The sequence below is a fragment of the Brassica oleracea genome, chromosome C1 (genome assembly GCF_000695525.1).
Source record: "Brassica oleracea var. oleracea cultivar TO1000 chromosome C1, BOL, whole genome shotgun sequence".
In the NCBI taxonomy this organism is placed as follows: domain Eukaryota; kingdom Viridiplantae; phylum Streptophyta; class Magnoliopsida; order Brassicales; family Brassicaceae; genus Brassica; species Brassica oleracea.
In genome coordinates, this window is record NC_027748.1 from 41467496 (window position 1) to 41476375 (window position 8880).

The 8880-nt window shown below is 33.8% G+C and overlaps 2 protein-coding genes and 1 long non-coding RNA gene across 4 annotated transcripts in view; all 3 read right to left on the minus strand.

Moving 5' to 3' along the window:
- Positions 1 to 2526: 2526 nt before the first annotated feature.
- On the minus strand, positions 2527 to 4108 carry LOC106323893 (UPF0725 protein At3g25080-like). Of its 2 annotated transcripts, none has more exons than XM_013761948.1 (5): positions 3953 to 4108; positions 3750 to 3872; positions 3479 to 3677; positions 3189 to 3277; positions 2527 to 3119 (listed from the first exon to the last, which is right to left on the minus strand). In XM_013761948.1, exons 1-5 carry the CDS (start codon positions 4019 to 4021, stop codon positions 2691 to 2693), a joined length of 909 nt encoding a protein of 302 aa, XP_013617402.1. In that variant the 5' UTR covers positions 4022 to 4108; the 3' UTR covers positions 2527 to 2690. The 2 variants fall into 2 exon arrangements, with proteins under 2 accessions (XP_013617402.1, XP_013617397.1); XM_013761943.1 differs by having other exon boundaries at positions 3479 to 3683.
- A 1450-nt stretch (positions 4109 to 5558) lies between these two features.
- LOC106340648 (UPF0725 protein At3g25080-like) lies at positions 5559 to 6259 on the minus strand. Its single transcript, XM_013779496.1, has 3 exons — positions 6214 to 6259; positions 6005 to 6093; positions 5559 to 5915 (listed from the first exon to the last, which is right to left on the minus strand). Exons 1-3 carry the CDS (start codon positions 6257 to 6259, stop codon positions 5559 to 5561), a joined length of 492 nt encoding a protein of 163 aa, XP_013634950.1.
- A 1141-nt stretch (positions 6260 to 7400) lies between these two features.
- LOC106299972 overlaps positions 7401 to 8880 on the minus strand; it is a 4557-nt gene continuing 3077 nt past the window's right edge. Inside the window, exons 3-4 of the long non-coding RNA XR_001261940.1 lie at positions 7981 to 8392; positions 7401 to 7579 (exon numbers count right to left, since the gene is read on the minus strand). This is a non-coding gene — a long non-coding RNA (uncharacterized LOC106299972). The remainder of the gene's footprint in view (positions 7580 to 7980; positions 8393 to 8880) is intronic.

An 8880-nucleotide genomic window follows, 5' to 3' on the forward strand; every position in this document is an offset into this window, starting at 1 on the left:
GTGAGCTCTAGATTGGTTTGGTTACTCTGTATAACCCTGCTGTCTCATAGGGGAACCAAAAGAGCATACTAAAGCTGTTGTTTTAACACCTTTTGACATCATAAACGTGGATAGCTCCACCCTTTCCACCTGCTTGAGGCATTTTCACAATTAACATCTTTCAGTCCAGGAAAGCTAAAGCATAGTGACTGAATTTCTGCTTCATGAGCATCCTGCAATATGTTTGCCAACATGTCTGGATACTAATCACTGAATAAACATAGCCAATAAAAAATTGAAAGCTAAGATTACCGTAAAGCATGCATGTATATTCTGATTCTTGCAAATCATATATATGAAGGTTCCCTCCACAGTCACCAGCTGCTAAGTACTTTCCATCTTCACTTACTGCTAGTGCTCGGGTCGTACCACATGTCTCAACAAGATCTCGTTCAAAAATTCCTGCACTAGCTGCATTATAAGGACATTATGTGTGAAAATGACCAAGCGAAGAGGATAAACAATCTAATATCCAGAACATTCCAAATACAATAAGATCTTCACTACTATGTTTCCAAAGTTCTGAGCATATGTGATAATTACCTAAATGCATAGTCCCTTGTGTTGAGGCATTGCTGCTTCCATTGGCTTGTAACGGATCCATTTGAAGATAAAGATCCCATAACCTTATGGTTCCATCTTCAGAACATGTAGTGAAGGAAACCCCTTCACAGCATCCTCTAGCTACACATGCAGATGTTGGACTGTGCAGATTTCCACAAGAGAGGTTTTTTATATCCCGAATCCCGGCAGAATGTGATATCATCATAGAGCACCTTGTAGGCTGGAATAAGGAAAAAAGTTTCAACATATGCGGTTGTGTCAAAATTTTAACAGGAAACTTCAGAAGTAGCTCTGGAGCCAGAAAGAGCTTCACTATTAACTACATTAGTAATTACCTTGTTCACATCCCAAACATAGAGACTATGATCCTCATAGATGACAACTGTGGAGCCAAAATTCCAACTTAATCACAAGGAAGATTGGTAAAAGCATCATACTGCTACTATGAGGTTCTTTAATACTAACCGAGCTTATCTGTGGTCGCTCTTTCTAGCATCTGAAAATTGTATTGTGGCAGCATATTCTAAAGTTTCAGGAGTAAATAGCTGGATCGCTCCCTCGCTGCAAGCGCATGCTATCAATCTACTGGATGCAGTTCATTCAAAGATTATGACAGGAAAATAAAGTCCCAGAAACTAACACGAACAATAATGTTGTCTGCACACCTAGAGTCACTCAACGCATACAATGTAACTAAACTTATTGCTAGGCTCATAAGAATACTAGAGTAAATGAATTTTATGCATATCTAAATGCTAGTGTAGAATGTAATTATTCCACTGATTTTTTGATCAACATATCACAACTCATGAGCAGCAGAACACCTACGTAACAGAATATATTTAATAATTAATTCGGATGAGATGAGTGTACAAAAACACATTCACAGCTGTAAATATGTGGAGCTGTAAGAGCGTATATTAACATAACTTCTTCAGCTCGTTCGTCACTTCCACTCTGTTGGCTGATATCACTGATACAAACGAGTTTTCTTTCTGGAAACCATTATCAGTTGGCTTTCCATGAAATGCCAGAGATCCTACTTTGCTCCTATGAAAAGAACCAACTGTCCAGTACTTCAAATGCTTGTTCCCGGAAGTAACAATAAACTTCCCATGCCACAGAAGTAATGTCAGAGCAAGTAGAACTCGCTTTGACCTTCGCCAATAAGACGCTTTTACGCCAGTCTCAAAGATATATGTACTCACCAGGTAGTCCCCCCCCCCCTAAAGCCCAAATCACAGAAACGCAGGACAACTAAGAGAAACAAAAAGGATGGAATCCTACCATTTGGTGAAAAGGAGAGACACTGCGCTCCATAAAGATGGCCTTTCAGCTCAGCCACAAGTCCCAAACTCTCACAGTCCCATATCAAAACCGAAGAGAGGTTCGAAGACTGAGAAGACCAAATCAAACCAATCACAAGTCGAAATACATCACATAATAATCTATATATAAAATCATCTCATTCTTCTGCAGCAGCTACGAACCGGCCATTGTGGGAAACCGCCACACAGCTCAAAGTGAAGGTGCGATTGAGTGCACGCGTTAACGTTCTTTGTGGTCAGACCGATCTTCTCTTGAGGAGTTCTTGCCTTTCTACGCCATGGTTATAATTTATAAGTGGTTATATAATTGATTAATGAAAGAACAACTTCGTAAGAACTTGAAGAATTTCTGCAGTCCTATGGGGGAACCATGTAACTCAAAAAACGAGCTTTCAAATTTGCTTTCAGTTTTAAATCTTAGTTTTAAGGAAGCAGTTTTGATATAGATATACTTTAGCATGCATACCATGAGCTAAAGGGATGTCTCTTTGTAATTTGTTTTACTGTGATGGGAGCTAAAACCGTGACCTGAATTATCTTCCTATGAGTTTATCTTCCTATGAGTCTAGCATTCTTGTCTGATACAAAGAACAAGTAGAAGAGAACAACATATTAATAAGTTTGACAAATTATTCAAGCACAACACTGTAAAACCCCACACAAAAACCAGTCTACTTAACAATCTTATTAACTTAATCCAGCATTAACAGTAGTAGCTATTTAACTTTCAAACGGCTTTGAGTAGTACGGACGACGAGCCTAGTTGACAATTTTCTGATTTGCCGCTTCATCATCCTCACGGGTAGCTAGAGGTGAAGAGATTTGATTTCCAAGTCCGGTATTAATCTTTTTATTCTCCGCAGACAGTTTGTCCTCACCAACATTCTTACGCTTCTTTGATATAAGTTGTGAACTTTGATGCCTCTTACCCACAAGGATGAAGCATCCGGTATCCTCGTCGAAGCTTCTTCTTACTATAGCGATGCAATCAGAATCCTCAGCCTTGGACAAGTCATTGTACCTTATGTAGAAGGTTGCATTTTTGGCATTGATCCCTTCACCCACATCTGTAGCCACTTTCACAATCTCCAAGTTAAAGAGACCATGATGCCTAGGTTCATTTATGGCAACAGCAAGTTCCAAATAAAGACGAATCCAGTCATCATTGTCTTGCAGCTCTGATTTCACCTAATCAAAACAGCAAAACATATAATATGACGATCATAACCAATTTTTTTGGTCTGTGATCTTTTTTACCAGGCAATATTTTTCAAAAGGATTCTCTGCTGGCCACTCAGGCAAGTCAATGTCAATGATCATCGATTCCTTATCATTCCTTGTTTCCCCTATACAAATGATTAAATCAGTAATTGTTAGTGTAAAACAAGCAAAAGGAAGAAGATGATGATCTGTACCAAACTTTCTGTTATTCAACCTATGTGAAAATATGAGTACAGAGTGTCCCTTGTAACCGGTTAGCTAAACATCAGATTAACCAAATACTAATAACACGGTTAAGTAGTCTAATATACGATTAGTGCAACCACCTCGAATTCTTGCAATATCGCAAGTCAGAATAAATTGGCCGCGACTTTCTTGAGATACTTGAGTCTGAAAGGTTTGAAGCGAAGAAGATCCACCACCAGCTGTGTCGTCAATTGCAACCGAAGTCATGTAATAAGAGGGAGCAGCAGAACCCGTTGTGAGAATGTACTTCTTTACGTGTTTGAGCTGAAACTTTGTACCCTGGAGCTAAAAAAAAATAATTGAATCTAACAGAGAGAAATAACGATCATGTAAAGAAAGAAAAAAAAGAACCTGCAGCAAATTGTAACGGTGAAGGCCCATCTTTGCATACAGAGTGACTAAGACAGGACAAGGATGATCTTTAGTACATTTGGTTTTTCCGAATCCGTACGCAGAGCCTGTCATATCGAATACCTAAGCAGATGCAGATAATCAGCAAACAAGATCCAGATTTCAATTCTAATTAAAGATAAAGGAAGAGATCAAAGAATTACACCGTGTTTCTCCACTAGTTTCTGGGTGGCCGCCATCGCAGCGAAGGGTGCCTCCGATTTCCGGAACATCGTATATTATCGTCGGAGCGTGTTCGTCGAATTGAAGACGATGATGATTTTGGTCGATCACGCAATTTTTTTATTGTTCCATCCCGGCCGACTCATTTATGGGCTTCAGTTGGGCCTTCACAACCCAATATATCTCATATTCTATTACTTCCTTTTGTTTTTGTTTTTGTTTTTTGAACAACTCTATATATATTACTTCTTCAAAAGAATAAAATTATGTGATGCTAAGTACTAAAAAAGTTATTATTGGATCATTTAATTATGTGATGATAATTTTACTTTTAGTAATTCAAAATAAAAAATATGATAATTTGTTTTTAAATTCATTTTCCGTTGGTAAAAGTTTATGTTAATAAACTATATGCTTATTTAATTCATTTTTTACTTGATAAATATTTTACTTGTTTGAGAAAATAAACCCGTTAGAAACTATAACATAAAATATCAACTATAACTACATCTATCAGATAATTAAATATTATTAAATATTAATCCAAAAATATCAAGTATGATCATGTAAACATTTATGAAAAAATGAATAAGAGTAACATGTACTAAATTTATTTTAATGGTATATATATAAAGTATGATTGTTATAAAATCATGTAGTGTGAATAGACAAATATGTACATGTAATGTTATTTATTGGATAGTTAACTTTACAAATGCATCCATTTTAAAAATTCTAAGGAATATTCGCATATAAATTTGGGATTATTAAAAAAACTATCCTATAAAATTCAAAATCTAAACAAAAAGGTTAAAAATAGAAGATCTATTTTTAAAATATTCTGGTTAAACTATATTATTACCACGATTTTAAAACATATTCCCCTTTCTCAGGATATTCAATGTTGAATCTTGAGTATATGGAAAACTGATTTTTTTAGCATATGTTATTTTATATATATATATTTTTATTGAAACTGATGTTATTTTATATTAATAGGAGAACTATATTATAGGCTTATAGATATTATTATTTGACAAATTAAAAAGAAAAACAAATTTCCACAGATGATATTTATTGAACACATATATCATGTACGATTTTAAATTTGTTTGGTAGGTGTCGTTAAAAGCATTATTTGTCAAAAATGTATAATTAAGAATACTAATTAATTTATTCTTTAAAAAAGGGAAATATATAATGGCACAGTTGTAAATCCTTTTAAAACAGAATGACATCTCAAAAATACCTCAATAAATATATAAATACATGAATAAGATCTGAATTTAAATAAAAGCATTGAGTTCCTAAAAAAAGCTGCAGTTACCTATTAAAAATGAAACATTTAATTAAAAACATAGATAAAAAATATATCAGTGACATGAAGTTGTAAATACTTCAAAACTTTAAAGTTACCTCAAAAAACCTTTATGTTTTAATAGTATTGATTATTAGTATATTTATTATTAACAAAATTATGTTTATACCAAATCTAAAAATAAATTCAATTATTAAGTTTTATTTTATACAGTATTACTTAACAATCCAATTAACTTAATCCAGCATTAATAGATAGTTAATTAACTTTCAAACGGATCTTCTGTTGTCCAGACGACGAGCCAAGCCACACTGTGATACTCCACTTAAAATTTCTGAACTTTGATGACTCTGACCCACGAGAATGAAGCATCCCGTATCTTCATCGAACCTTCTTCTAACTATAGCAATGTGATCAGAAACCTCACCAAGAGCAGCCTTGGACAAGTCATTGTACCTTATGTAGAAGGTTGCATTTTTGGCATTGACTCCCTCATCAAGCAAATCTGTAGCCACGTTCACAATCTTCAATTTTAACTTCACATCACCATCCCTATCTTCAGTTGTGGCAAGCGCAAGTTCCACATAAAGACGAATCCAGTCATTGGATTTTACCTCTTCCTTCTCCTAACCAAAAGCGAAACATATACTTACAGCACTACTCTATTGATATCATCATAACGATGCAGCCAAATTGTGTGGTCTTTTAGTCTTACCAGGCAGTGTCTTTCAAAAGGATTCTCTGGCGGCCACTCAGGCATGCTTCTGTCCACACCCATCGTCTCTTCGTCACTTTTTGATTCCCCTGTATAAAAAGGGATTAAATCAGCAATAAGGTTGAGATGATTTCGTTGTATACACACTGTTGGATCGTTTTTGACAAAATGGTGTGGACCATTTTTTTGATAGGTTTTTCAACGGAGACGTCTGTCGAAAGGATTGGAATTTGGGCTCCATGTAACCGTCACCATAAGTGTATTTGTTGGTTAAAATCAGAGTTGTTTTGAATGAAAAATGGAGGTACAAAATGAATGACATGAAAAGCTTATAAAACTATTATTTGGTTAAATATAAAATTTAACAAATATTTCACTTTGGATATTTGGATTGGAATTTAAAATTAATAAATTTATCAGACTTAAGGTCAATTAATTTGTTTTAAATCTTATTCATAAAATATTTTGATATTTGTAGAACCTAAAATCTACACTGAGTATTTGATAGTGATCGGGGTTTGATCTATGGAAGACAAATGATGTAGGCAACGATATCTTTAGAACACAACGATGTTAAACAGTTTTCAGTAGGTAAAAATAGACTTTATTGATGAATAAGATCGAATACAATGAGTTGAACTAGATCGAGTGATACAATGATACAAACGAGAACCGTATAGAAAAGAGTCTAAGATCGGGAGGAAACAAGGTCGATGTTAGTGTGTAGCTCTCTATAGGATTTTCAACGTCTCTTTCTTCATATCTCTTCTCCTTTTTTTTATAGTAAGTCGACTTCGTGATCTCCGTATCTGCTCTGCGATTTCCGGGACTACTCCGCGATCTCCGGGACCTCGACTCCTTCGCTTTCGAGCTCGATTGCTTGCTATGGGCTTCGGTTCCTTAAGGCTCATAACTTTGATCGCGGCCCATTAACGTTTTGACCGGGTCCAACAATATTTAGTTAAATATAAAATATAAACTCAATTAAAGTATATTGTTGGTTCTGGTTTGGTCACTACAACATTATGACTTGATACACTAACGTATTTGAATCTTAGTCATGGGAATCAATTTCCTTCTTTGCTATTACTGACTACGTGTACGTTAGTGCCCCACAATGGTTAACGTGTTTTTATTTGTCCATAAGTGGGAAGGAAACATTGGAGTTATTCTTTGGACACAGCAAAAAAACAATCATTCATATTATTTTTTCTTTTTCTCTTTGATTTTTTTTTTTCTCTTTTAAATCGGAGAATACATACAGAACTATTTTAGTCAGGCTTCTGATAAAGTGATCCAAATCAGAAGAATTTTTGCAGTTGTATCCTGAAACTCATTAACCGTCGCACTACGGAACGTATCCAATATATTAAAACAAGAGTACAAAAATGAATTAACCCTGACTTTTTCATTTTATTTACCTTCCCATGCCAATGGGCTTAATAATCCTGTCGTTTCATTATATTCCTAAACCAGCTAAATAAATTGATGACACTTGCCATTAAATAAATTGTACCTAAACCGAATGAACCATAATTAATGTCATTGTCCCAGCATCCCACGGTTTATCTTGGTCTGCATAATCAAAACAAAATGTATAAATACTTAACCACATAATAGTATAAATAATTAACCACATAATTTGATCCAAAATATATCATGCTTCAAAAAAAAATTATGAATGATCCAAAATATATCATGCATAATTTTTTTTTATCAAACATTTAAATAATATTCTTTGCCTTTTGTTTTGGACAAATATATTCATTCTCTTTGGTCATTTGAAGCTATTATGTTTTAAGTCTTTAACTTATCTAAGACTAGCATTAACATAAATCCAGATATGCATCACTCAATCAAGCTAAAACCAAACATATATAGTTAAGGCAGGGTTCTTTCAATCTTATAACAAATTCTAGATTGTCCTACATTGTTTCATCTTATGAATTAGTTAGGATAGATAGGTAATTACTAACCCGTGTACTGTTTCTGTTGTTCGACAAGGTTGTTGTCTTCATTTGTAGCTCTTGGAACTTGGTTCTCAGAACATCCAATAGTATGCCAAACATTAAAAAGGTCACGTATCAGTATATGAATATTGTATAAATAATCAACCCAAAATATTGATTCAAACTAATCATTTTTATAAAACATATGAGACCATCATATCTAACTAACAACACGTTAGGTAAGCATACAACTAGCAACATATTCTGACTATCCTGTGTCTTTAGAGTTTCAATCTATATCGGATTCATCTATGTACCATTCTAATGCTAAGTCTTCACTTTTGATTTATGTTGCTTACGTAGATATCCACAACTTTTTAATCTTTCTCTGCTTTTGACTCCAACTGTGACTCTCTTTCTCCATATCTAGAACTTGGTTCTGATAACAAAATCTAAAATTTATAAGATTTATCTAATATTTGAGAAGATTAGATATGGAGCCAGATATAATTAAATAATCCTTACTAATAAAAGGGACTTTTTGAAGCTACATACAGCGTCCACATCAGCAAAAAAACTTCTCCCGAAAGATGACACGTGGCATAAAATATAGTTTTACATTTTAATATTACTAATTTTCGAAAATTATAAATAATATGTAAACATACAGCATAAAAAATGGAAAAACTACATTAATATGTAAAATTACCATCTTTCACCACTAAAAAAAGATGGCTTATCTCCATAATGTAACATTACCGTTTTATAAAAAAAAAAACCAAAAGATGACAAGTGGCATAAAATATAGTTTTATATTTTAATATTACTAATTTTCAAAAATTATAAATAATATGTAAACATAAAGCATAAAAAATGGAAAATCTACATTAAACATAAGTAAAATTACCATTTTTCACTTAAAAAAAA

What these genes read in the sequence shown, in the direction of transcription:
- LOC106323893 (XM_013761943.1), bottom strand. Translation starts at nt 4,021, where the DNA reads ATGTTCCGGAAATCGGAGGCACCCTTCGCTGCGATGGCGGCCACCCAG. An exon ending in CGATATTGCAAGAATTCGAG is followed by an intron (nt 3,278 to 3,478) that starts GTGGTTGCACTA and finishes TCATTTGTATAG; the next exon opens with GGGAAACAAGGAATGATAAG. An exon ending in CTTTTGAAAAATATTGCCTG is followed by an intron (nt 3,120 to 3,188) that starts GTAAAAAAGATC and finishes TGTTTTGATTAG; the next exon opens with GTGAAATCAGAGCTGCAAGA.
- LOC106340648 (XM_013779496.1), bottom strand. Translation starts at nt 6,259, where the DNA reads ATGGTGACGGTTACATGGAGCCCAAATTCCAATCCTTTCGACAGAC. An exon ending in TTCCAATCCTTTCGACAGAC is followed by an intron (nt 6,094 to 6,213) that starts GTCTCCGTTGAA and finishes CTTTTTATACAG; the next exon opens with GGGAATCAAAAAGTGACGAA. An exon ending in CTTTTGAAAGACACTGCCTG is followed by an intron (nt 5,916 to 6,004) that starts GTAAGACTAAAA and finishes GCTTTTGGTTAG; the next exon opens with GAGAAGGAAGAGGTAAAATC.